This window comes from Pipistrellus hanaki, assembly GCF_964339955.1.
Source record: "Pipistrellus hanaki genome assembly, chromosome: 14".
NCBI classification, from domain to species: Eukaryota; Metazoa; Chordata; class Mammalia; order Chiroptera; family Vespertilionidae; genus Pipistrellus; species Pipistrellus hanaki.
In genome coordinates, this window is record NC_140516.1 from 50,461,832 (window position 1) to 50,489,188 (window position 27,357).

A 27,357-nucleotide genomic window follows, 5' to 3' on the forward strand; every position below is an offset into this window, starting at 1 on the left:
CCTGCACACTGCCCCTCCTGCACACTGCCCCTCCTGCACACTGCCCCTCCTGGACACTGCCCCTCCTGGACACTGTCCCTCCTGCACACTGCCCCTCCTGGACACTGCCCCTCCTGGACACTGTCCCTCCTGCACACTGCCCCTCCTGGACACTGTCCCTCCTGCACACTGCCCCTCCTGGACACTGCCCCTCCTGGACACTGCCCCTCCTGCACACTGCCCCTCCTGGACACTGCCCCTCCTGGACACTGCCCCTCCTGGACACTGCCCCTCCTGCACACTGCCCCTCCTGGACACTGTCCCTCCTGCACACTGCCCCTCCTGGACACTGCCCCTCCTGCACACTGCCCCTCCTGGACACTGTCCCTCCTGGACACTGCCCCTCCTGCACACTGCCTCTCCTGGACACTGCCCCTCCTGCACACTGCCCCTCCTGCACACTGCCCCTCCTGGACACTGCCCCTCCTGCACACTGCCCCTCCTGCACACTCCCTCTCCTGGACACTGCCCCTCCTGCACACTGCCTCTCCTGGACACTGCCCCTCCTGGACACTGCCCCTCCTGCACACTGCCCCTCCTGCACACTGCCTCTCCTGGACAGCACCGCGGAGCAGGGAGCGGGGTGTGAGTCGGCCCAGCGCTGGTGGGGATATCACAGGTAGGGGTGTGATCACTGGTAGGGGTGTGCCAGTGTGCGCACAGGGGAGCTGTGTGTGGATGGGGGGGGGGGTGTCAGGAAAGAGTGCCCGGGAGAGGTGATGCTTGAGCAAGCAGACGTCCACCCAGAGGGAGAAGGGGCCCCACCTGACAGGTTGGGCAGCTAGACCTGGGGCTAAAGTGAGGGGTGCACAGAAGGGACCCTCTGAATGCTACCCCATGTTGTGAGGAATGGGGCTTCCTGGGGAACTCCCAGGTGTCCATGGGGGAGGCAGGTGCAACAGATACACGTGAAGACAGGCTGGAGGGGAGCCTGATGGGACAGTGGGTAAGGGCTGGGGGACACCGAGCTGAGAGGGGGAGGGCACGTGAGAAGGGTGCCCCGCTCAGCCCCATCTGTGTTGTGAACTTTTTAAGTTAACTTGGAAGCCATTTACAAGCCTGTCTCTACAAGGTGGAAACTTTAAAAGGGACAACAGGTAGACTTGAAGTTTAAAGGTGGCTGCCCAATGGGACTGGGGGGGGGGGGGACCTGCAGAGTGACCTGCCCACCCACCTGTCCCAAATAGCCCCTCACCCCACTCTTGTTTCAAGAAGGCGGTAGGAGCTTCCAGAGCCCCTGGTGAAAGTGCTGATGTTTTTTGTGGTATTTTGTTTTGTTTTGTTTTGTTTTTTTGCAGGAACCTGGTCAGCCCAGGGGTCCTGACCCCATAGGACCCTTCCTTTCTGACCCAGTGCTCCCTCCTCTAGTGTCCCCCTCAAGGGCCAGCCCTGTGCATGGCGGCGAGTGACAGTGTGCTGGTCCCTGGAAAGAACATCCCCAGAACCTAGAGCCGTGGGACTAGGGAGGGGCTGCAGAGGGACCCCACGCTGAGGGGAAGCAGGGCCAGGAGCCTCTCCCAGGCCTTTGGACTTTGCTCCAAAGCCTTCACACCCTCCTGTGGGCACCATAGCCACCGCCAGGCCTACCTAGCACCTGGCCCCGGGCCTGGCCTGCCCCAAGCACTGGTTAGATGGGCAGGGTGGTGGCATGGGGGAGAGGGGGTCAGACGACCACCCAGAACCACCTCTGGTGCTGCATTGGGTGACCATGAGCTGGCAGGAAGGGCAGCAGGAGTGCTTTAGGCAGGGGGTGACCCGTGTCCACCTCCCCTCAGGGTCCTGGCCTCTGTGCTGATCCGTGGAGGGGCTCCAGGATTCACCGCACAGGAGCCAGGCCTCGCTGGCCCTGACCCCGCTAGTATTTCAGGAAACCTTCTCCACGTCCCAGCTCTCATGGCCCACCTCCTCACCCCTGCAGCCACAGGAGAGCCTGCTGAGCCCTGTCCAGCACTGTCCTTTCAACTGGCACATAATTATGCCTTTGTTCTCTCTCTCTCTCTGTCTCACCTACGAGATGAGACTCATGGGAACTTCCCATGGCTAGAATGAAAGCTGCCAGTCATCTGGCCAGGGGGCTGGTGTCTCCCACTCCCATACCCCCCTCCTTCGCATTCCTGGGCCTGTTCCCACTTCCTCTTCCTGGAGCTCGCCTGGGCTGGCCCAGTGGGCAGGCCATTTGCAGCCCAACCAGGTGCTTCTGAGATGGAACCAAAGCTGCCTGGCCCTAGGGCCAGAGCCATGGGTCAGAGACCATGGACCTACCCAGAGCCAGTGCCCAGAGGCCACAGGTGTGAGGGCCAAGATGGGCCTATTGCTTGGACCCACACCACCTCACAGCAGGTCTCATGCTGGGAGGGAGAGGATAAGATGAGTTCCTTGAGAACTAGGGCTTGATTAGCACCCGTTACCATGTGTTAGCACCCATCCTAGGTCCATGGCTGAGTGGGGTGCATGAGCCAACGAGGCTTCTCTCCCAAACATCACCATCATCACTATCACCACCATCACCATCATCACCACCACCATTATCAGCATCACTATTACCATCATCACTTCACCATCATCACTATCACCACCATCACCATCATCACCACCACCATTATCAGCATCACTATTACCATCATCACTTCACCATCACCACCACCATCCCAGGTCTCCCCTGTAGCTGGTCCAGCAACGGGATCCTCAGACTTTGGGCCACGGTCAGGGCTGGGCTGCAGCAGCCAACATGTGCCACCTCCCTGTGCAGCACCGCCCCGCTGGCATTTCACCTGGGCCCTTGGAATTGCTCGAAGGCCCTGGTAGGTGGCAGCACCTCCTGGAAAGCTTCCCCACCCACCCCTTAACCGGTGCCTTTCTGAGCCCGTGAGTGGGGCGGTGCTCTGCAGGGGCCCCGAATCCCCACAGGCCCAGATCCAAGAGTCCTGCGTTTGCAGGCATCTGAGCAAGAACATTTTTAGGGTGGGGCATCTCTTTCCCAAATAATTGCGTTAGTTTCAAAACAGTTGACCTGTGGTCCTTATTCCGAGCCAGCTGGCTGCTTCTTGAGTCTGTTCTCGGGGACTAGGAGCCCAAAGGCAGGGCACCCCAGGCCGTGGCGGGCCATTGAGCAGTCCTGGGGGCAGAGTATATTTGTGGCACTCCCAGCCAAAGGCTCCTCCAGCCTGTCCAGGTCCTCATCTGACCTGGTCTGCAGTCAGTGCTGATGTCCTCGTGTGGGCGAAAGGAGAAATCTCCCCACGTCGACTGAAACTGCTTGGCCAGAAACTGAACTCTCTCCTCAGGGACAGCGAACCCGCAGAGTCTGGGCATGTGGGCCAGGATGCCCGCCCCTGCCCTGCATGGCCTTGGCAGCAGCGGTGTGCCCCAGGCGCCACCTGCAGGAGAACGTGGGTCACAGCGCTGAGGCTGAGGGAATGGTGCTGCATTCCTTTTACCGCCTAAGCCTGAGGAAGGTCTGGAAGCTTCCATTCTGCCCGTTCAGAGCCAGGAGCTCCCTGCAGAGGGACCACCTGGAAGGGCATGTGGCCTGTCACTTAGCATGGGTAACCGAGGGAGGTGGCGAGAACACCGTGAGGTCCTTGTTTGTGCTCAGGACAGGGGAGGAGGGAAAAGGAGGGGTCGAGGAGGCTGGAAGAGTTGACTTCTATACCTGTCTGATTAGGAGGGAAGGTAAAGGGGCTGTCACTACTAATTGGATGAAAAATACGAGAAACTTGAGGCCAACAGGACAGAAATGGAATCGCTGCAACTTGAACCAACCAGCAAAACAAACGCACAGACCTGAAGCTGGAGTAACATCAGGCGTGTGCCGCCATGGCGCCACCACTGGGTGTTCCTCCAGCGTTTCCTCTTTAACCATCTGACGGTGTTTGACTTTTATCTAGGATTCTTGGAGCAAAGTGATTTTTAAAATAAGTGACATGACTGGAGTTGGACTCCGGGGGTGGGGTGGGTGGGGTGGAGGTGGGGGAGACAGACAGGTGGAAGCCCCGGAGAGCAGGGGCTGAGGAAGGCCTCCCTCTGAGCTGGGGCCCAGGCCTCCTTCCCGCATGCAGAGAGCTCAGAGCACAACCCTGGGGCAGACGCAATCGATTAGCCTGTGGAGAGAGTGCTCTTAGCGGCTGATCAGAGGGAGGCCTGGGCAGCCTTGGGTGGGGGTGGGGGGGTAGTCAGGGCTGTGCCCTGCTGGATTTCAATCTCCTGCAGGGTGAGGGGTCCGTCACCGGCCACCGGGAAGGGTAAAGATCAAAGGAGACCCCTGCTGGCGGGAGGAGGGCCTGTGGCTTCTACCTGGCAGGATGGGGTGAGCCCGCCTGTACCTTTGTTACCGCCGCTGGAAATGAAAGCGTGTGGCTGGTTTAAGTTCTCTTTTCCTTTTAATGCAGCTGAAACCTTTCCCAGCCTCACAAAAAGCAACGCAGATCCAAAGCCATAGGCTGCGGGCACCGCGAGCCGAGGGAGATGCCATCCCGGGACCCCAGCGTGCGAGGCGCGGAGGAGGACGGCCCCCGCCGAGCCCACTCCCGGCCGGCCCGTGGCTTCGTCCCCGGCATCGCACATAAGACGCTGTCATTAGGATTTTCAGTCATTTTCAGATGCTTAGTATTTCGTGTTGGAAAACATATTCTGGTGCTGTAACGCCGGCAGGCTCAGTGGGTGGCTCCCGGGGAGGGCCGGGCCCCCGTGGCTCTTGCTCAGTTTCATGACTCCATCCAGCAGCGTTCTGGCCTTCAGGGAAGGGAGGGAGGGGGACAACATTAGCCAGGGGGCGGGATGGGGTCAGCCTGTCTCTGCTCAGACACAATGTCCCATGCAGGGAGGCGGGTGCTGTCCTTTGGGCCCCAGAGCCAGGCCCCCAAGAGGCCCCGGTGTCCACACGCAGCTGTCCACATAACTGCCCGTCAAGGAAGGGACAGGGAGGATCCACTCCCCTGCTCACGTCACCACAGCTGGCACAGTCCCCACTGCCATCCAACCTGAGACTCACACCTGCCAGGGAAGCGGTGTGACATGCTGAGGTGGAGGGAACCCCGGGCCTGGAATGAGGTGTGGGATCTGCTCCGAATGCCCTGTTCCCTGCCCATCTGTTGGGCCAGAAGGAGGTGACGTGGAGAATGAGACAGGTGGCCCTCGGGTGGCGAGTGGCCAGCATCCAGGAGCTAGGCCCTTTCCTGCCTCTGCCCAGAAAAGCTGGCCACTGTGTCTGCAGTGCCAGGACCTCCCTGTCCCCAAAGAGGGCCTGTCCTCGTCCCCCTGGCCTCGTCCCCCTCAGTTCCATCTCCCTGGGCAGAGCCTGGACCTCCATCTGCAGGCCCACCGCGATGGATGAATGGACCCCCGGGGTTTACATCCCTCGTGACCAGCAGGCGTTATGTGCTGCTTGTCCCCTGGTTAACATTTTCTCTCCTAAAACGATGGTGTTTTCTGTGGAATTAAAGACACTTACTTTGCTTTCTACACACCGGTCACTGTGACCCTATACAGACACTGGGCACGGCGGCCTGTGGCCTGGCTGCGGCCCAGGCCCCCTCCTTAGCGGAAGCCCTCAAGGCCCCACCCAGCTCTGCCCCCACAGACAGGTCCCTGCCCCGTTTCCGCTGATAAAGGAGGAGCTGCTGCCAGGGCCTGTCAGGCGGCACCTTGCGCCTGAGTGCCCACATGTGGCCAGAATAGTTTCCCAAATCATTCTGGGACCTTCGCCCGGTGCAAAGCCTATGAAATGCCTCCCCACCCACATTTCAGTGAACACGTGCTCTGAGGAGGCACAGCACGTTCCCTCCCATCCTGTATAATAAAAGGCTAATATGCAAATTGTCCCCTCGACTGGGAGTGCGACCAGGGGGCGGGGGCGGGTGACCAACTGCCCGCGGCCTCTCCCCTGGCCGGCCTGGCCTGATCAGGGCCTCTAGTTTTTAGTAAAACCATTGGTTTTTAAATAAAGCCAACAACTACTAACCACCTCCAGGTCCTCCGAGGCCTTCCTCACATCGTTGAACGGTGCCAAGCCTTGGAACATTTTCCTCCGCTCCTGTATTTGCCGGATGTGCTGCTGCAGCTTCCTCTCCAGGCCCTGCTCCCAGAAGGCCCTGCGGAGCCCAGGCCCAGCCTCAGACTGGGAGAAGGAGCCGTCCTTCCCATACCCCCTCCCCCATCCCCACCCCAGTCCAAAGCAGAGCCTGGGGCTTGCACCCCCGGTGAGGGTGAGGCAGTGGAGGAGATGATGAGCTACCAGAGGCCACCAGCTCACAGCCGGGCCTGGGCGACTCTCCCTACCCTTCCCCTCGGTGCCAAGCTGCTGGGACACACACTGTATTTTAAAACGTTGCACATTTAGCCAAAGCCGGTTTGGCTCAGTGGTAGAGCGTCGGTCTGTGGACTGAAAGGTCCCAGGTTCGATTCTGGTCAAGGGCATGTAAATTGGTTGTGGGCACATCCCTGGTAGGGAGTGTGCAAGAGGCAGCTGGTTGATGTTTCTCATTGACATTTCTAGCTCTCTATCTCTCTCCCTTCCTCTCTGTAAAAAAAAAATCAATAAAATAAATTTTTTAAAAAAAATGTTGCACATTTAGGGCCCTGAACATCGTGCCACGTGACAAAGAGCGTGTCTGTCTTCACATCAGGTCCACGGCCGTAATAAACCCTCCATCAGGGGAACACTGAGTTGAGTGAGGATTGTGGACCTATTTGCTCTGTGATCGCCTGGGCTTTGGGCTCGCACCCTCTGATTTCTGACGAAGATGCTCGCGCCGAGAGGCAGAAAGAGGCCTGAGGCTCCAGGGGGAGGCCCGGACCGCCGTGGGGAGGGCAGGGGGGCTGAGAAGGCACGCCAGTGAAGGCAGAACATGGGGACCTAAAGACATGCTGGGGCAGCTGCTGCTCCAAGGGGGGGGTCCCCTGAGGACGTGCGGACCCTGGGCGGGAGGTGACAAGCCCGGCGGTCCCTGAGGGCGGGATCCATCCTTCCCGCTGTCGGTGCCACCTGAGCCCCAGATGTCTGGACCTCTGCCAGGAGAGGCTGGTGGGAACCAAGCCCTCTGCGCCGGGGGCGGGAGGGAGAGTCCACCCCCGGACCAACCTCAGGTCGTGACTTGCTTGCAGCGACTTCTCTTTGGCTTGTCCCCCTCTCCCAAGCAGCGTCGCTGGCTTTTTCTCATCGCCCGTCAGAACTGTGGCAAAGGGGGGCTTGGGTGCCTCCTACGAAAACAAGGTGTACTCAGGAGCCCTCGGAGGCGCTGCTGTGGGCACAGACACTCGTCCACGGAGGTGGATCAGTGGCCGCCAAAGAACAGCGTGGGGAAGGGCCGGGCACAGAGCAGGGGGACACGCACTGGACGTGGCCGTGCTTTGCAATCACTAGGTTTCTAACGGGAACATAACTGACAGCGGCAGGAAGCCTGTGCTGTCGGTGACTGCAGGAGCTCGCGCCCTGGCCCTCTGCACCCCTGCCCGTGCTCTGGCCCAGGCAGGCGGGCGCCCCGAAACGCCCCCGGGATGTGGCCCTGCACCATCGCTGGCTTCAGCAGACAACATGCTGGATGCGGTGTGTGTGTGTTTTCGCTGATAGCGCTGTCCTGTCGCCCACTCCCCACGGGAGCAGGTCCACGCCGAGTGGGTGTGAGGACTTGGAGCGGGAGGGACACGTGGGGAGTCGCACTGTCTCCACAGCCTTCCTGTCCCTCCGCGTTTGCCTGTCAGCGTGGCCGCCCCGCTGGGAGGTGGACAGCACCCAGGGCGCCTTCCCCCAGAATGGGGGCACAGAGGCAGCCGTGCCCTGTGGGATGCCAGCAGGGGACGTGCCTTACGCAAAAGAACTGAAGGAACCTCGTGCCAAGTTCAAATGTGCACGTGCCTGACCGCCCGAGGGAGATAAGCCGGTACATCCAAGCCGCGGCTGCCCTGTCCATCCGGGCTCAGACCCCAAATGCGACACGGGAGCCAGCGGCCCTGGCCTTGAAAACCTCGAGGACCGAGGCCGCTCAACCACTGCTTCTTGGCTTCTAAGGTGATGACCTCCCTGAAGCTGAGGGGACCGCAGACAGGGAGACCCAGCAGACAGCTCTGGGCACACTCGACTCCCGACGGTGCAGAGCGCAGACCGCGGGTCCGCTGAGCGCCCGCCCAGCCCCACCCCCGCGCCGGGGCCTGCGGCCTCAGTCCTCACCGGTGAAAGGGGCATGCTGGCAGCACCCGCACATCCCAGGCCTGAGCAGGAGGGGCGGGAACATGGGGCACTCAACCGTGCCAGCGGCTGGCAGCGCCCGACGGCCGCTCTCAGGTCTCGGCGCAGCCCACCTCCCGCCAGCACCGCCTACCAGCGTCCGTCTTGGAGGCCGGAGTTTGCCGAGTTCCCGCTTCCTCTTCCTCATCGTGTGGGCTTGCTCTCGCCACTCCAGCAGGGCCCGTCTGTCTCTGGAGGAAAGGCACCAGCGGATCAGTCGGTCCTGGTGAAGGGCAGCTGCCCCACTTACAGGACTCTCCTGTGGTTTGTAAAGCTCCACTCAAAAGCCCTGCACGTCCTGTCCGTCCGACCAGAGGGCAGACCCTGGCCTGACCGGCACAGCATTGGGGGCGGCTTCTGAAATGCACCCCGGGGCAGAGCGGGGCACAGCCGAACTGTCCTGGGGGCGAGCCAGGCCCTCCTCAAGCCCCTGCCGGGGGAGGTGCCAGAAGGCCAGGCTGGGCGGTGGCATCGAGGCCCGCAGGCGCGCACAGCCACGGAAGATGGGAAGGAGCCGCTGATGAGTCAGCTTCCCTTAGACACGCGAGTTCCACGTCGGAGAGCGAGCGCATGCTTTCCCCAGGCCCCTCCCCGTGGCGTGGCCACGCCCTCGCCAGGCTTTGGCAGCACCGGCTCCACGTGGCAAGGGGTTGCCCGCTGCACCCTGACCTAGCCACAGTCACACCTGAGGGGAGTCACTGCCCCCAGAGACGGCTGGGCTGGGCTGTGCTTCTGGCTTTGGAGATGGGACGGGACCCATGGGAAGCCTGGCCCGGCCCAGATCTCCATCTGCCCGTGTGAACTACTGCCTGGGTCTCCCGTAGCTCCCGGTGGTCAGCACACCTCCCCAGACCCCTCTTCCCCCCAAATCTGGCCTCTGGTCTCCCCTCTCAGCAGATGGCCCCCTGGCCTCTTGCCCCTGCCTGTGTCATGGGCTCTTCCATCCTCATGGCTCCCCAGGCTCCGCCACTGTCCCCTGGGAGGTCCCTCTGGTGCTTGGTGCTGCCAGGGGATTTAGGTGGCAGTGGGACCAGGTACCTCCTTCCCAGGCTCCCCCTGATGCCAGTCCTCCTGGCAGCCCTGCTTTCCTGTCAGAGCCTGGTGCCCCTCTCTGCACCCCTACAGAGGCGTCCCCACTAGATCGCCTCCTGCCCCTGCCTAGGTGGTCCCCTTGCCCCCAGCTGAGCCACACTCCCTGGTCCTCCACTCGGCAGCCCCGTGTGGAGCTGTGACTGTGTGACCTCAGGTAAAGCCCTTAGGAGCCTCATGTCCTAAGATGACCAGGTCCAGCAGGAGCCTAAGCCACAGGACAGGCCACCTACACTGTCCCCAGGAAGCCACCGATCGCAGCCTCAGGGTCCCAGGCAGAGGAACCAAGAGGAGAGCTTGCACTTGCCCTTGGTGCCTGAGACCAGCCTCTGACAGAGCGTGCAGGGTCCCGGGCACGCCGAGGGCCGGTGCCCCGCGCCACTTCCCTGCCCTGTGCATCGCCACATGGGCAGAACCAGAGGGGACAGTGGCTGGGGGAGAGAGGGAGGGACTCCCATGAAAACAAGGGGCACCCTCAGAACTGGGTCCATGGAAAGTCCGCTTCCATCAGGGCTGGAGAGATGGGTTCAGGAGGGTTTATTCACGCCGGGAGCTCATCAGGGCTGGAGAGATGGGTTCAGGAGGGTTTATTTACGCAGGCAGGCCCCGGGGCCGTGCGGGGACAGTGGGGCCAGCCGCAGGGCTCCGGGACGAGGGAAGAACCCAGGAGTGAGAAGGACGGGGTGGGCCTCCGTGGGGGACCTGCCCAGGCCCAGGTGGCATTCACAGGGAGCGGCGGCTGGAATAAAGGTCCTGCCCTCCCACTCCCCCTGCTCTCCGACCTCCTTGCTGGGACCCCTCCCCCCATTCCTCACGGACCAAATCCAACCAGGAGGCGCGGGGTCCCTGGGTGCTGCAGACGAGGCCCATGCTGGCCGGCCTCCCAGGGCCCAGAGCACAGGGACGGTGGGTGCCCGGCCAGCAGAGCTGCACAGAGGGCGTGGGGAGCACCCTGTGAGCAGAGGGCCGGCCACGGCAGCAGCAGACCCGCAAGGCACGGGTAAGAGTGAATGGACAAACTTGTTACTTTTAAATAGCGTACCTTAGAAAAGACCTGCCAGCCAGGTCAGTGAAAGCAGAGGAGGGAGGATTAGGGAAAAATAAGAAACCGGAGATAAGTGCAAGAAAGAAGGCAGGCGGCTTGAGGAGATGGGTGGAGACGGCCGTGCAGGGAGAACCTGCCCGGAGAGGCCTGCCCTCCGAAGCAGCACCGGCTCCCAAACGGGGAGAAGCAGCCCATTCACCAGGAGTCGCTCCCAGGCCTGCCTGGGCCCCACGGAGCCCAGCCTCACCTCCTGCGCTGCTCCATCTGCTCCTGCTTCTCCCGCAGCTCCCTGAAGACCGAGGCCCGCCTCTCCTCCAGCTGCTCTACTCCTGTCCCCGCCGAGTCCGCTAACGCCAGGCTAGGCAGCGCGTTGATGGAGGGCGGCTTCCTTCTGGAATTACACGGGTTTTAGCCAACGGCCTAACAAAGCCTTGCGATGAACACGCACCTGGGAGATGCGGTGGAACACACACAACGTACGAGCAGGGCTCCGGGGCCAGCTGCGCCCTGGGCCTGCGCGGAAGGCGCTGCCCTCCACTCCCACCCCCAAGCCGCCAGGTCACCCCCGGGCTGTGGGCTCTGAGCCTGCCTCCTCTGAGCAAGCTGGACAGGAATGGAAGGAGGGAGGAGGAGGCTTCTAAACAGCAGGCCTGGAGCCATCCTGAGGCTGAGACAGTGGCGAGGTGAGTCCAGGCCGGGCTGCCCCGGAGCCCACACTACGTGCTTCCCACACCTCCGCGGCTGCCGTCGGCGAGTAACCCCTCAACGGCTTTTGTTCTGAAAATGCTCAGACCTACAGGACAGTGCAATGGACAGCAACACCTTTCCTGGAGACTGAAGACTTTCAATGTTTTCAGTATTCCAACCCCAGCCTTCTCACACAGCATACACAGACCCCCACACACACAGCGTACACAGACCCCCCCCACACACAATGCATGCTCAACACACATCACACAGCATGCACACACAACACACATCGCACATGCTCATATGATACACCACACACACCATGCACATGTAACACATATTACATACGTCATGCACATGCAACACACGCCATGAATACACAACACCCCTCATGCTCGTGCGATACACACACAAGTTACAGATGAACACACACACACACACACACACTCACACACACAGGAGTTGGGCTTTTCTCTGGTGTAACCACCTACTTTAGCCCAAAGCCAGGCTGGTCCTGCTGCCTCGTGGTGAGGGCAGTGCGCACGCACACACACACACACACACACACACACACACACACACACACACACCCCTAGTGTTTGAAAAGACAGCTGCAAAGTCGTTTTTCAACTCGGGGAAGACCTGAGGGCACACCGGGCTCAGGAGGCGTACCTGAGGGCGGGTCTGGGGTGGGGGCGCGCCTCGCCCCGGCTGCGCAGCACGGCCCGCAGGTTGGGAGGCAGCTCCATGGCGAGGAGCTGGTTCTGCAGCACCTCCACCTGCTCCTTCTCCACGATCTCCTGCCGCAGCTTCCAGAAGCGCCGGATCTCCTCCTCGTTCGGCCAGTCTTCCCAGCATTCGGCGGATTTCTGGAGATCGCTCAGGTCCAGCTTCTCCACAGGTGGGAACCGGCCCTCCATCTCTTTCAACCTGGTCCCCTGAGGGTTCGAGGTGTGTCCCTCTCCGGGGAAGGCCAGCAGGGGGTACGGCAGCTGGCTGAGGCTCTTCGCTAGTGAAACAAAACCCCGAGTCAGCCCTGGGCCGAGCTCCAAGCAGACCCCAGAGTCTCACGGTCCCTGCAAACCCGTGTAAGCGAAGCTACTTCCTGTGCACACCCTTTGGGTGTCTTAATTTCTAATCCGCTTTTAGCCCGGGTGCCTGCGGCTTGTGTCTGGCGGTGCTTTGGTGGGCTTTCAGACTCTAGCCCTAGGTGAATTATTTGGGAGCAGATGGGCCTGAAATGCATTCATCCTCTGTCTCTGCCGGGTCCCGCACGAGGTGTTGGAGCCACGGTGTCCCACAGACCCGTGTCGCCTGGCCGTGTGAGGCCTCCGTTCCCACTGGCACAGACACTCGGACAGGCTGGGGTTTTCTCTCATGTAACCACAGCCGTGCCAGGCATGTAGACTCACATTTTAAACAGCTCTGACCACTGTAAGCTACTTCCTGTGAGAAGTGAATTCATTTTCAGCTTTTCAAGTCTAATCTAGTTAGCTATTTTATATGCATGCTAGAAGCCAGGTGCACGGATTCATGCACAAGTGGGGTCCCTCGGCCTGGCTCAATCCCTGGGCCCTGGTCAGGGTGTGTGCAGGAGCCAACCAATCGATGTGTGTCTCTCACATCAGTGTTTCTCTCTGTCTCTCCCTCTCCCTTCCTCTCTCAACAATTCTCCTCAGGCGAGGAAAAGAAAAGGAGATAAAGAGAGGGGGAGAGGGGGGAGAGGAAGAAAGAAAAAGGAAGGAAGGAAAGTCTACAGAATGGGCAATCGTTGTCTAATGGACCAAGCAATTTCTGAAATAGTTACGTGAGGTGCTTGGGGGTGAGGACTGTTCCGTTATGTTCATCCCAGCGAACTTTTACCCAAACCCGCCCCCGACAGGCTCCACGTGGGCACCAAGGATGCAAGCCCGTGAGCACAGGCCCAGGGAAAGACTCGGCTCTGCTGTCAGCGAGGAGACCGTGTGTGAGCCAGGTTCTGGGAGCGTCCAGCGGGGACACATGAGACTCCTGTGGTCCTCGGGACATGGTTAAAGAGAGGAGGTGCCCCGGGCCCAGATTTTACAAAACACTCACTTCCGTTTTGATGCAGTTTGTCGCAATAATTGTCCCACGAACCTTGAGGAGCTGGGTCTAGGTGAGGGGAGAGCTTGGAGGCCGAGCCTTGCAGGAATCTCAGGATGGCGGCCGGGCCCTTCTGCACTATGACCTCAGGCGGGAACTCCAGAGGGCAGTGCCGCAGGTTCAGCGCCCTCAGCGTCGTCACGTTCCCTGTGGAGAGGAAGAGCCACCAGCACGTTACACCCCCTCCCGAGCAATGGAGACAGGAGAGGACAGGTACTCCTACACCAGGAAAAAGAGGCCCTGTGAGAATTCTGGGTAAAATTATATGACAGATGTCTGAGATTTGTTGTTGTTGTTTTACAAACAAACAAACAAAGAAACAAAACCCCACAAAATCCTGCAGAGGCGAACAGATTAAGACCAGTCTGATTACTAAATTAAATAAATCAAGTAAAATAAGATAAACAGAAGCAGCAACAGCAGCCCTCTAGTAAAAATCACCAAAAGCTGCTATAATATCCAAAATGCCTGTCTTCAACAATACCAAAAACGACAAGGCATGCAAAGAAAAGCAGAATGGGACTTATACTCAGGAAACAGGCAGCCAAGAGGAAGGGTCTCTGAGCAGGCTCCAATGCTGGAGATAGCATCCAAAAACATCAAAGCAGCTGTTACAAACATGTTCAAAGAAATGAAAGAAGCATACTTAAATAATTCAAGGAAAGTATAGTAATGCGTCTCAACAAATATGGAATGTCAATAAAATAGAATTATTAAATAACCAAATAGCAGTTTTAGACTTAAAAATTACAAAGACTGAAGTTAAAAACTCACTAGACTCAAAATGACAAAAGCATATACAAGATAACAAAAGAAACAAGTCAACTTAAAGATGGATAAGTAATAAGTGTGCAAGCTGAGGTCCGAGAGAAAAAAGATTAAAATAACATTAACAACAGAACTCAGAGACCCGTGGAACATCAAGAATGCTAACATACATGTAACAACAGTCCTAGGAGGAGAAAAAGAGAGAATTAGAAAAAAGATCTGAGCAAACCATGGCCAACATAACTCTAATTAGATGATAAACATTAATCTATATATTGAAGAAGGTTAACAAATCCCAAGTGATATAAAGCACAAGCATACACACTGAGAAACATCACAAACCACTGAAAGACAAAGAAATGACCTTGAAAGCAGCCAGAGGAAGACAACTCCGCACCTACAAGGTAACGGCAACAATAAGATCAAGAGGGACTTCCTGGCGACAGCAGTGGTGGCCTGAGCACAGAGGAGCAGATGTCCACAGTGCTGCCAACCAAGGACTCTGGGTCTGGCAAACACTCCTTCAAAAATGCAGGTGAAGATATTCCAAAACTGATGCAGGTAGAAATAGATCATCTGAGTCAATCTATAACAATGAAGAAAATGAATTAGTAATTTAAAATTCCTACTCCCCCCACCACCACAATCTTAAGTCTAATTGCAAACCACTGAACTGAATGGATGAGTTTAACAGCAGACTAGACTCACCAGAAGACCTAGAACTCAAGGCAGGTCAATCCTATAGAATAAAAGGCTAATATGCAAATTGTCCCCTCTACCAGGCATTGGAACCAGGGGGCGGGGCCAGCTAACGGCCCACATCCCCTCCCACCCGGCCCGCCCGGCCCTATTGGCCCCAATCAGGGCAGGCCAGCCAGACCCCACCTGTGCACAAATTCGTGCGCTGAGCCTCTAGTGCACATGTGTCAAACACAAGGCCCGCGGGCCAAATCCAGCCCGCCAGGCCTTGCAATGTGGCCCGCACCGCGCTGTCATCACTGCACTCCGCTGTCAGTTTATGACATTGTCAGTTTATGACTGTTCAGTAAACCATTCGGCCCGTGATTTAGGCTGGATTTTAGATTTTGGCCCCTTCTCTGATTGAGTTCGACACCCCTACTCTAGTGGAAAACAACAGAAAATGCAACACAGAGAGAGAAAAAAGCATGGGGGGTGGGCGGAGTATTCAAGGCAATGTGGGACAGAACCAAAACCTAATAAACCTGTGTAACTGGAGTCCCAGGAAGAGAGGAAATGAGAACGAGAAAGAAGCACACTCCAGCTAAAAGGCAGAGACCATCAGACTGGACAGAAGAGCGACACCCAACCACACCTGCCTGCGGCGGACAACGCGAGGCTGCAGTCAAAGCCGGGAAGGCGCACACACGCACGCAGATGGTGGCCAGCAGGAGGCTGAGGTTGGGTGCCAATGAGCACGGGAACACATGTGAAAACCACAGGGTGAGCCCTCCACACAGGCCACAGCACCAAAAGTAACACGAAGATGGAAAAACCCTAAACTTTTGTTCAACCAATAACACCGTATCGACATACAAAAAGAAGCAGAAGTTGATGGATCCTAACGGAAAGGCCACACTAGGTTGCGATCACTCTTTAGGTGTGGAGACCACGCAGGAGCGCTGACGGTTGTTGGGAGCCCGAGGACAGAGGCGGAGGGGCCTGGACCACCCGCGGGCCTCCCCTCGGGGCCATGCCTGGCATCCAGGGCAGGTTGCAACAACCTCACTAGCCTGCATTTTAAAACCACCTTCTGTTGGGTTGAGTACTTACCCAGCTGCACCGGTAACATTTTGATAGGATTTCTTTCTAAAAGCAAAGTTTTCAAACACCTTTAAAACAAAACAGAACACAGATCGTTTAAAAAGCAGAAACTTGTCTTCTCCTTAAAGCGGCGACGCCGCAGACCCACAGCGTGGCCACGGTCCGGTCCGCTGTCCCAGCATCGGGGCCGAGCGCTCACCTGGCACCGCTGACCCCGAGGGCAGGCCATGCGTGGCTGGGGGACTGTCCTGTGCCTGCAGGGTGTTTACAGCAGCATCGAGGCCTGTCCCCACAGGATGCCAGCCGACCACCCCCTACCCTGTGACAACCAAAAACCCGAAGACATTGCCAGCTGGGCACAGGGGGCGGGGGGGTAAATTCTCCTGGCTGAGCATTAGTGCCTGGGCCGTGGGTGCCCCGTGACACATGCACCACCCGGGGGTGCCTGAGGTGGGTGGTGATGCACCCAGCGTTTCCAGGTGCTCCGTGCGAACGTTTCCCACGGTCAAGAGCGTCGGGAGACTCGTGTCTGCCTGCTCAGGGATGGTGGTTCACACGCTCATGGCCGGAGAAGCCCCAAAGCAAGGACACCTGGTTTCGGGGCCTTTTCTCCCTGCACTGGACACCTGTTGGCATGGCTTGTACAATTTAGCACCAAAGAGACCACAGGGGCTGACAGTTTTCTGTTTACCTTCCGGGGAGCGTGGTTACCTGGGCCGCTCTGGGTATCACCCCCTTTTATCCGCTGACTCGCAGCCGCCACTGGGGTCAGCGTCCGGGGCTTCCCAAGGTGCCTGGACAGAACTGCCGTGGCACAGGGCCCCACCTCCCAACAGCAGACGTTCTTGTTGTTGTCTGGCTTGGGGACATACAACCTGGCAGCCACTGACCGGCCTGAGGGGATGGGGCCTGCCTCCACCCTAACCATAACACATCGAAATATTCGGTGACACCCCGTGCTGACAGTCATTTCCCTTCACAGACTTCCCCCTGGACATAGGCGTCCACGGCAGTGGTCGGCAAAATGCGGCTCGCGAGCCGCGGTTTGCCGCTCTGTTGACTAATGAGTTTGCTGACCACTGACCTAGACTCTCGATTCCAATAATTACAGGCTGCTGTTGTTCCTTGTGATGAAGCCCCTAGGGCAGCGTTTTTCAACCGCTGTTCCGCGGCACACTAGTGTGCCGCGAGATGTTGCCTGGTGTGCCGTAGGTGCAGACAAGACAAGAATTTTATAATTTTTCACTATTTTGTTTACTTAATATTTCATAATAGAGTAATTATAAAATACTTTCTTTGTGTTTATTTGATTCCTATTCAAGAGAATTACTTTATATATAGTCAATATAGGCACAGAGTTAAATCTTTTAACATTTTCTAATGGTGGTGTGCCTCGTGATTTTTTTCATGAAACAAGTGTGCCTTTGCCCAAAAAAGGTTGAAAAACACTGTCCTAGGGCAATGCTCACTTCTTTAAAATTGCTTTTAAAAATGGTGAGCAGCAGCCGGCGAGGGAAGGGCCTGCTGCGGGCCGGTGCCCGCTGTTCCTGTGGCCGCCTGGCTCCTGTGCAGTTACTCGTGTCAGAACTGGGGTGACCCTCGCACACCACTCTTCCTCCCACGCCCACACGCAGCCTGAGACCCGCCAGCTCCTGAGCCCAGCGCAGCTCTGCAGTGCCCAGCCTTGCCTGGGCACCGCCTCGCGCATGCCTCTTACGTGGCCTCTTACGTGGCCTCACTGCTGCCACTCTCGCCCCTCCGTGCAGTGATCTGAAAGCCAAGTCAAATTCCACCCCAATCCGCTCAAACGCTCTCTCAAAATGAAATCCAAAACAGCAGCTGTGGCCTGCGAGCTCGGCTGGCCACACTGGCCTCCCTGTGGCCCTCACGCCTCCATGCACATGCTCACCCCGGGGCCTCTGCCCAGAGGCACTGACGCAGGAGGAGGGCCTGAGTGTTCCCCAGAAGGGTTCAAAGGGTAAGCAGCACCTCTGGAGGGAGGACTGGGTACAGGAGGCAAAGGGGCCAGGAGGAGAGGGGACCTCCTGGTGAGCATGGCTCCCGGAGGCCACGCTGAGGACGCCAGCTGACAGCCAGCTGCTGGGGAGGGCCCAGGTGGAACAGAGGGACACCTGGCACTTGTCCTGGAAGCGGGGGTCAGAGCAGGAGAGCACACATCCCAAACGGGAAGAACACCTTGTTCTTCTCCAGGAGCCAGCCCTGACGCACGTGGTTGTCTTTCCGACCCTTCGGGCAGCTTCACACAACGAGTCAGAGACGGACCCAGACCTTACAGACCCCACACGGCCGGCGCAGCAAAGGCACGGGCACCCTCGGCTACTAAGTGTCCTGAGTGACAGCAACGGTCCCATGAATCTGTACATGCAGCCTTCACACCCTTCGCACCACCTCAACAATCCCGTTAAGTGATTCCGTTCTGAGGTCAGAATTCAGCCGGGAGGAGCGGAGCCGCAGCAGAACAGGCTCCCGGCACGCTGAAGGGAGGGGGACTCTGAGGCGGGAGCAGGAGCCTGTTTACCTGTGAGAGCCAATCCCGGGAGGAAGCGCCTGGATCTTGTTGTACCGCAGGTCCAGCCAGGTGAGGTTGGGCAGCAGCTGAAAGAAGTCTCGCGGAATTGTGCAGAGCTCATTTCTCTGAAGATGCAATTGCTTCCCAGGAAAGAAAAGACCATGTTTGGTCAAGCAACTGAATTTTATTTAAAAAAAAAAAAAAATAATAATAATAATAATAATAAATATATATATATTTTACTGATTTTTTACAGAGAGGAAGGGAGAGGGATAGAGAGTTAGAAACATCAATGAGAGAGAAACATCAATCAGTTGCCTCCTGCACACCTCCTACTGGGGATGTTCCCCCAATCAAGGTACATGCCGTTGACGGAATTGAACCTGGGACCTTTCAGTCCACAGGCCGACACACTACCCACTGAGCCACACCGGTTAGGGGCAACCAACTGAATTTTAAAACACAATACAGCCCAGAAGCATTTCCAAGGAGCTTCTAGGCACCCCGATCCCACATATCAAGTCGGAAGGGAAATCATACTCTTGTACCTTAAGTTTAAACTGAAGACACGAGACTCAACATGGGAATCGTCGGGACCCGGCGCCACTGTGGGAGCCGAGAGCGTGTCCTCACCTGAGGACACCCCCATGAGCACAGGCCACTTCCGAAACACCCTTTATCAGCACACTCACCCCCCGTGTTTACACCCCTCTTCCCCCTCCTGGGTCCACGGCAACTCTGCCCCGTGAGGGAACGGCCCCGTCTGTCCCAGGGACGCAGCCAAAGGAAATAACTGAGGGACACACACGCTGAGCGGTCTGCTGTGGGTTAGCCGTGATCGGCAGCCACAGGAGGACAACCCCAGAGCCGTCCCTGCAGGATTCCCGGTGAAACCAAGCCACCATCACAAAGGAGGCACTGGCACAGGAGGCCGGGACAAAGTGCAGAGCCCGGGAACTATTCGCTGTGTGCCTTTGAGCAGGTTCCCAAACCTCTCTGAGCTCCAGAGTGCTCAACCTGTAACACAGGTCACGTGGCGCACGAGGTGGGCAGTGCTGGGCACACAGCAGTGCCAGGTCAGCCTCGGCCATTGTGACTGTGTTGCTGGGCTCCGACGGAACCTTATTCTAGAAGTCACAGGTGATGACACGAGCTAGATCACAAGCAGGCAGGGACTCACCTGGCGAAGGCGCTAAGCCAGTGGTCGGCAAACTCATTAGTCCACAGAGCCAAATATCAACAGCACGACGACTGAAATTTCTTTTGAGAGCCACATTTTTTAAACGTAAATTTCTTCTAACGCCACTTCTTCAACATAGACTCGCCCAGGCCGTGGTGCTTTGTGGAAGAGCCACACTCAAGGGGCCAAAGAGCCACGTATGGCTCAGGAGCCATGTGGTTTACCGACCACTGCACTAGGCATACGGTAGAATCAACATGTCACGTCAGCAAAGCGTGGGTGAGAAAGGTTTTCCCTGTCTCAATGTTGACTGGGTTTTTAGGGCTTCTGTGCTTTAAATAAGAGACCGAGACCCAGCTGGCATGGCCCAGTGGTTGAGCATCGACCCAGAAGGTCCCAGTTCGATTCCAGGTCAGGGCACATGCCCAGGTTACGGGCTCAATCCCCAGTGTGGGCCGTGCAGGAGGCTGATGTTTTAATCTCCCTCTCCCTCTCCCTTCCTCTCTCAGTAATACAAATATATGAAATTAGGCACCGAAGGTGCTTTCAGTAGTGGTGTCTATCACAAGCTTTTTGGTGCCCAAGACTTTCTCGAGGAGAAAGGACATCAGAATTGGCCTACGAGGTATCCTCATTGGCTGGTCCCCACACCTGAGCTTCTCACTTGTCTGAACAGCACACGAAGCCCCAGTTAACCCTCCTCTGTCTCATTCTAGAATGTCTCTCCTGCAGAGATACCGACGAGTAAAAGCCTGGTTTTTTTTTTATGTCTACACGTTCCCTGCACAACACCCTCGGCACGCCCCGCTTACTTTAAGGGTGGGGATTTTAAGGACTTCTCCTAAATGTTGAAGCCCACTACGACTCAGGTCTAGAATGGGTGCGGAGGAAAACACGGCCTCGGGGACTCTCTTGGGAATGTCCTCGGAGGGGGCGGTGGGCGGGGTCCCAGCCTGAGTGGTGTCGCTCTCCAGGTCGGCCGTCCCGGGGCGGGTTCCCTCCATCTGGCAGCTGGGAGGAAGCAGTCCGCGGGCCACCGCTCATCCTCCTGGGTCACCTGCAGCGGGCGGGCGGGCGGGCGGGACAGCCACAGTGAGGAACGGCCAGGCGCCCGGCAGACCCGCGGTGATCCCACCCGCTTACAGAACACCGCTTTTAATAAGCGATATCACCGCCTTGACTTTGAAGTTTAAAATAAACCCCCGGGGTGCAAGAAGGTTCGGATGAAAACGCTCTGCTCCCCGCTCTGAACCATGGCGTTCTGGGATACAACTTTCAGCTCCAGAACGCAGGACAGAAATGGCTGTTTGAGGGAGGAGCGTCCCGAAGTCTGTAAACCAATGCACTCCTCCTTCCATAAAATGGGGTGAGGGAGCTGCCCACAGGTGCTCCCTCCCTCCCCTCTCCCACCCACCCTTTCCCTCCCCCCTGTCCACCCAACCCCCATCCCTGCCACTGGGCTTTCTCTGGTTAGTTAGTCCTGTTCTCCATAGGCCTTCAACCTCCTATAAACCTCCCAACAGGGAAAACGTCTGAAAACCAGAGCGAAACACCAGACCTAACCATGAGCAGTGGGCTCCAGGTGCCCAGCGCCTGCCTCGGTTTCCCCATCGGAGCCTGACGGTCCAGGCTTGGGGGCGCAGCCTGTCCTGGGCACCGCCCTCCATCAGCTGCCCGCCCACCCTGGGGCCCCAGGAGCTCAGAGCTCCCCTCTCTCACCCCCCCCCCGCTTATTGCCCCCCTCTTACTCCCCCCTTCTCCCCGTCTCCCCCTCCCTCACTGGGCACCCCGTCCCGCTCCCTGCGGCGCCCCTCCCTCCCGCCTCACCTGTGGCGGTCCCCCCACTAACAGGCTGGCGCGCCCGGAGCGCGGGGAGGTGCAGCCCAACAATGGAGGCCGGGCACACGCGGTCGCCATGGAGACGCGGGCCGCTAGCAAGGGAGGGGGGGGAAACCCCGCGGGCGCCCAGCCTCGAGGAGTGTGAGTGCGCGTGCGCGGGGCAGGGGCCGCAGCAGCGCTCCCTCGGGTCCGCGCGCTGGCCCGCCGCCCGCGACCTCCTCTGCCAGGCGGCCCGTGACCCCCACACCCAGAGGGCGGTGGTTGGCACCGAAGCCAGGGCCGTGGTGCGCGATGAGCACGGCCGCGAGGGGGCAGGAGCGAGCTGGGCTTGAGGATATGGCCCCGGAGCACCGCCGCCTAAATGCCCGGGAAAGGTCGCTCTTAAGGCCCATCGCCCGGTGTCCAGAGCTCGAAAGCCCGCCTGTGGGAGACCGGGTCCGCTAGGGCCACAGGGGCCATCACAGAGGCAGCGGGCACATGGCCCCTGGCCTGCAGCTCCATCCATGGGTGCAGGGCGTGGTGGGCCGGGGCAGTTGGAGGTAAACTGAGGAAGGCTGGCTTGCTGGCAGCTGGACGTCCTGAGCTCTAGCCAGAACCCCGCGGCGGATGGCGCACGGGTGGGTGTCCTGCAGAAGTGGCACCGGTCGTCCTGAGCAAGGGGCACCGCTCCTCACCCAGCGTGGGCCTCGCCCAGGAGGTGGAGAAGCTGAAAGCTGCTCTCCCTCCCGCCTCCCACCAGTGAGGACAGTGAGCGGCAGCCACACGTGGGCCCTGGCGCTGACCTTCTGGTACAAAGGCATTAGGGCTGCTACCTCCTGGCTGCCCTCCACTCCCCAGGCTCACACACGATGCCTCCTGTGGCTCCGTGAGGAGACCTGGGGAAGGTGTGTTCCCCGTCACTGACCACCTGGTGCCTCACTCACGCTCACTCATTCTCACAGCGGGGAGAGGAGCAGGGAGGGCACAGTGGCCCGAGGCAGCCTCTGGATCTATGGAGGGTCCCCAGGGTGGCTCTGAGTCTCCGGTCACCTGCCTCCTTCCACGCACATCTGACGGGAGCACAAAAACTGGGGATCCCCTCACCCCTAAAACAAGACTCTAGAGAAACCAGTTCTCCAGGGGGATCTTTGTGGAGGACCAGCAGGTTCACAGTCTGATGAGAACTGACCCCTGGCCTGGGCCCGCCCTGCATGGAGAGGAGGCCTCCACTCTGTCAGAGAGGCCGCAGGAGGTCACCTCGTCTCCATCCCTGCCAGGCGCACGGAGCCAGCCTCCAGACCCCAGGCCCAGCACCTTTTCCCCGCTGTCAGCCGCCTGTGCGGTGGGGTGCGGTGCAAGTCCACCTGAGGCCCAGGGCTGGCTGGTTCCTGCAGACCCCCACGCCCCTGACCTTGCAGGCATGGCCGGGCCCCCTCTCCTGGGGAGGTTGTGGCGGTGAGTGTGTTGCAGAGTTGCCTTCGCTTCATATCGCCACGGATAAACCAGGGAGATAGAAGATGATAAGCCAATTTTACAAAGAGGATTGAGGACAGCTACAGAAAGCAAGAAGATGCAGGAAATTGGATTGGCCCTGCTTCTGGAGAATCTGTGTAGAAATGCTTCAGAAGTGAGGGCCGGGGAAGGTCCCCTCCTTCCCCCAATCTCTCCTGCCCACACCGCCCTTGTCCTTGACCAGCCCCTGGGCAGGTTTCAAGGTTGAAGTTTAACGAGAGGCAGCACTGGGAGGGGGCAGGGATGGGCCTGGCCCCCTGAGGTCTGGCTGGCAGAGGTGGCCGGCCCCAGACTCGGAGGGAAGTGTGGGCTGGCGATGGCTGTCTCGCCTGCCTGCCCCAGAGCGACATTCTCCCTGGAAAAGGTAAAATCACCCTACATAATAAAAGGCTAATCTGCAAATTGACCGGACAGTGGAATGACCGGTCACTATGATGTGCACTGACCACCAGAGGGCAGATGCTCAATGCAGGAGCTGCCCCCTGGTGGTCAGTGCACTCCCACAGGGGCAGCGCTGCTCAGCCAGAAGCCGGGCTCACGGCTGGCGAGCCCAATGGCGGTGGCAGGAGCCTCTCCCACTTCTGTGGCAACGCTGAGGATTCTGATGCCACCTCCCGGCGCTTGTTCCTCCTTCAGAGCATCCCTGCCCGGATGGACCGAGTGGGCGGGGTGAAATCCTACAGTGGCTCCTCTGTGCAGGCGGCGCTGACTACCCCCTGACAAGTGGCAGTTCCAGGAGGGAGCCAAGGACAGGGGCTGTGGGAGCTCAGAAGGCTGCATCCAATTTGGGAGGCCAGGAATTTATTTATTTAAAAAAAATTTTTTAAGAGCCAAATTTTTTATTTATTTTTTAAATTAAATTATTATCTGTGTACATATTTTAACATTGCCCCCCCCCCCCCGCATACATATCCTCCCTCCCCAGAGTTTTGTGTCCATTGGTTGTACTTATATGCATGTATACAAGTCCTTCGGTTGATCTCTTATCTCCCCCAGATCTCTCTACCCTCCTGGGGGGCCAGGAATTTAACCAGAGACCCAGGCCAGCACCTGGGCCAGGCCCGGGGACCGCAGTGGGTGGTGGGTGGGCTTCCCTAGGTGGCTCACACGCGAGTTCTCCCTTGTCTCTCATGTCCTCCCTGGTGGGCGGGCGGTCCCTCAGTGATGCACTGGCCCCTCAAGTGTGGCCCAGAGAGGACATGGGTCGCCTCTGCTCACATTTCGCTGGCCAAGCAGGTGGAGGAGCCACAGTGGAGTTCAAAGGAGGGGCGGGGACGGATGTATCGGTCCATACATGCACAAAGAGCCCTAGTGCCACAACCAGGGTGAGGGTAGAGCCAGGTGAGGGGCCGGCAGCAACCAGAGTGGCTGAAGGATGTGCCTGGAGGGAGAGGCAGCACGAGCGGAGAGACCCGCAGGGCCCGGTGACCATGCATCCAAGCAGCCCACAACAAAACCGGCTCTTCGTTCTTCTTCGGTGACAAAGTCTTAGGCCAGGGCCACAGGGACCTCACCTTGCTGTGTGATTAGAGGCGGAGGCACACAGCGGCAAACGGCGCCCCCAACCCCTCCCCCCTCCCCCCCCAATATGCGGCAGAGGCTGTGGAAGGACCCGCGGTCAGCGCTCAGGCCCCTGTCCCACATGGGAAGGGCCAGGGGACCCTGGCGGCTCAGGCACACGATCCCCCCCCCCCCCGGGGGAGGTTCCTGGGGCGCGAACCTGCGCCAAGAGCTCTGGTTCAGCACTGAGGCCCTGGCACCAGCGTGGGAAAGCGGACCGGAGACCCAGCCAAGGGGACCCTGAGAGCGCGGGTGCACGTGTGTGAGCCACCCCCCCACACCCCCCCTTCCCCCCCAACCCCCCACCCTCCCCCCTCCCTACCTCCACCCTCAACCCCTCCCCACCCCCTCCCCCCTCCCTCCCCCTTCCCCACCCCCATCCTCACCCCCTCTCCACGCCCGAATGCGTGTTGGAGCCTGTCCCCTGGGGAGGGCTCCTGCCCCAGCCGGCCGCCCCTCCCCCGGCCCGCTCCCCATCCCTCCCGGGGCGCAGTCTCGGGAGCCACCTGCCACCCCGGGTGGGATCCGCATCCGGTGCGGCACCGCCGGCTGCCAATCCCGAGCGCCCCGGCCTCGGTCCCCGCGGAGCGGCTTCCCGGCGCCCCGGCCGGCCCGGCGCGCCCTTGGGGAGCGCGGAGCCGCAGGCCGATGCGCAGGGTCCCCGGGCTGGAGCGGCGGCGACCCTGAGCCGCTTTGTTCCGGGGCAGCGGGGTGGGCGGCTCCGGGGGACCTTCCCGGGCGGAGCGGTCCCGCCCACGACCCCCTCCCTCCTCTGGAGGCCGCCGGGCTGTTCCGCGGGGACGGGCCTTCCCGCCTCGCCGTTGTCCGGGCCGTGCAGTCCGGGCCGCGGCACGCACCCGGCCCCGGGGCGATGGGCGGGTGCGAGGCTCCGTGAGCCGATCCGGCCCCGCCCCGGCCCCGCCCCCGCGCTCCGCTGCGCCCGGGCCCCGGCCCGCCGGCCCCGCCCCGGCCCCGCCCCGCCGCTCGCCGCCGGCCTCCGGGGGGGACGGACCGCCAGTGCCCGGGCCGGGCCGCCGCCGCCGCTCCGCTCTGCTCCGCGCCCAGCCCGGCGGGCGGGCCATGCCCCGGGCGCCCGCCGCGCCGCGCACCCAGGCCCGGCGATGAGGAGCGGCGCGGAGCGCAGGGGCAGCTCCGCCTCGGCGCCCCCCGGCTCGCCGCCCCCGGCCGGGCAGCCCCCCGCCGCCGGGCAGCCCCGAGCGCGGGACGGCGATGCCCGCGCCCAGCCGCGCCCCCTGTTCGCGTGGAGCAAGTGGAAGAAGCGGATGAGCTCGTCCATGTCGGGGGCGCCGGCGCGGAGGCCCGTGTTTGACGACAAGGAGGACGGTGAGTGCGGCCTCGCGGCGGGGAGACAGGCAGCTCCGGGGGCGGCGTGGGGAGCCCGCGGGCCCTCGCAGGGGGGCCGTGGCTGTGGGGTTTCCTCCCGGCCACACACCGCGGCCACGGGATGGGAGGGCGTCCCAGGGCTGCTGCCTGGTTTCCGAGGAAACTGGCGGGCTGTGCCTGCGGCGCCCACGCGTGTCCAGGGCCCCGCCTGCGTCCTCCATGTCCGGTGGCGATCGGGGCTTAGGTAGACACCGCCCGTGGTACCAAGAGCTGCACATTTTCGTTTTCCTGTGAGGGGCTGTGTGCGGCTCGGCTCATTTCTCTCACCTGTGCTGGGTGCCCAGGGTGCAAGGGGATGCGTCCCCACAGGGGTCCCCTGGCCCTCCCTCTCCCTCTCCAGGGTGAAGGTACATGCCCCCCCTCCCTCCATGCCCAGCCTTTGCACACAGACCTGCGGTGGAGAGGCCTGGTCCTCCCGCACAGACCTCCCTTTGGGAACTGGTTTTCTCTCAGGTCCTCCTGCGGGGAAGCTGCCCACCCAGAAGGCAGGTGTCTCTTGCGTGGCCACAGGGAGATGGGTGTGGTGGGAGGCAGGTGACGGGCATCAGGCCGTCCAGGCACACTTCCTGGGGTCCTGCTGGGCACCAGGAGCCTCTGACTGACTTAGCACCTGCAGGGCAGGTGGCCGTGTGGTGCCCGCCTGTGGGGTGCTGTGGCAATGCACATGCGATCACACAGCCTTTCCCACAGATGTCACACATTTAAATGCTACCGTGATGACACATATGATGTTTTCTGACATTTCCCTAAAATAGTTGAAATCTGCTTTTTTTTTTTTTTTTTTTTTTTTCTCATTTGTAGGCAGCCTGCAGAGTACGATGGGTCTTTTATAATTTTAGAGCACAGCTCAGTGTGACAGCCCGAGCTATTTATTTCTGATAAATAATTTAAGTATGATAGGAAATTACAAGAGTCCGACCGCAGGCCAGTGTTGGCGAGTGTGCAGGCCTGGGCTGTCCGTGGTCAGCCGGAGTGATGGGAGCCTGCTCTTGGCCAGGGGTGCGGGCCGGGGCTGGTCAGGCCAGCAGGGGAGGGTCGTGGTTGCCTGCATTCCCAGGACGGGCATCCAGGACCAGCCACGCTGGCGCAGTGTGTGATCTGGGACCGGCTTTCATGTGTTCTGAACTTGGAGACAGCAGAACTCATGAATGCTGTGGATGTTCCACGTTATATGATTTTGTTTTTAGCATAAATATTCAAAATAAAGAAAGCCCCGGGCGAACTAGGAACTAATCGGGAAGCAGATTTACATCCAGCTTCCTCCTGCAGGCGGAGACCACGTCTGAGAAATGCATGTGTTTTCAGCATTTGCTGGTGTCAGCCAGGAGCTGGCCACGCTCTCTGCCTTCGCTCCGTGCTCCCTGAGGCACAGGTAGGGAGGTTGATGTAGCAGAAAGCCGGGCGCTGCCTCCCGCTTGTTAAGGCAGAATTTTTCCCACGTGCTGAGTGTGTTAAGTTTCAGAATTCATGGATCATTCAAAGGCGAAAAGAGCACAGAATCTCCTTAGGATGCGCGCCATCTGATGGGGGAACAATTTACCACGTCCCCCCACCTCCTTATTTGCCCGGGAAAGGATGGCACAGGCCCCAGCCCT

The 27,357-nt window shown here is 59.5% G+C and overlaps 2 protein-coding genes across 3 annotated transcripts in view; one reads left to right on the plus strand and one right to left on the minus strand.

The window, feature by feature from the left end:
* Window positions 1-4,402: 4,402 nt before the first annotated feature.
* LRRC27 (leucine rich repeat containing 27) overlaps window positions 4,403-27,357 on the minus strand; it is a 29,783-nt gene continuing 6,828 nt past the window's right edge. The window contains exons 3-12 of the mRNA XM_084904645.1: window positions 20,281-20,525; window positions 18,298-18,428; window positions 15,768-15,826; window positions 13,161-13,355; window positions 11,757-12,093; window positions 10,642-10,785; window positions 8,355-8,451; window positions 7,118-7,236; window positions 5,999-6,128; window positions 4,403-4,770 (exon numbers count right to left, since the gene is read on the minus strand). Coding sequence (XP_084760771.1) covers window positions 4,642-4,770; window positions 5,999-6,128; window positions 7,118-7,236; window positions 8,355-8,451; window positions 10,642-10,785; window positions 11,757-12,093; window positions 13,161-13,355; window positions 15,768-15,826; window positions 18,298-18,428; window positions 20,281-20,472 — 1,533 coding nt within the window. The 5' untranslated portion in view covers window positions 20,473-20,525 and the 3' untranslated portion in view covers window positions 4,403-4,641. The remainder of the gene's footprint in view (window positions 4,771-5,998; window positions 6,129-7,117; window positions 7,237-8,354; window positions 8,452-10,641; window positions 10,786-11,756; window positions 12,094-13,160; window positions 13,356-15,767; window positions 15,827-18,297; window positions 18,429-20,280; window positions 20,526-27,357) is intronic.
* STK32C (serine/threonine kinase 32C) overlaps window positions 25,362-27,357 on the plus strand; it is a 36,666-nt gene continuing 34,670 nt past the window's right edge. For both annotated transcript variants that reach the window (XR_014796820.1, XM_084904540.1), the window contains exon 1: window positions 25,362-25,702. Coding sequence is in view for 1 of the 2 variants with exons in the window: in XM_084904540.1 (XP_084760666.1) it covers window positions 25,480-25,702 (223 nt within the window). In the remaining variant the exon portion in view is untranslated. The remainder of the gene's footprint in view (window positions 25,703-27,357) is intronic.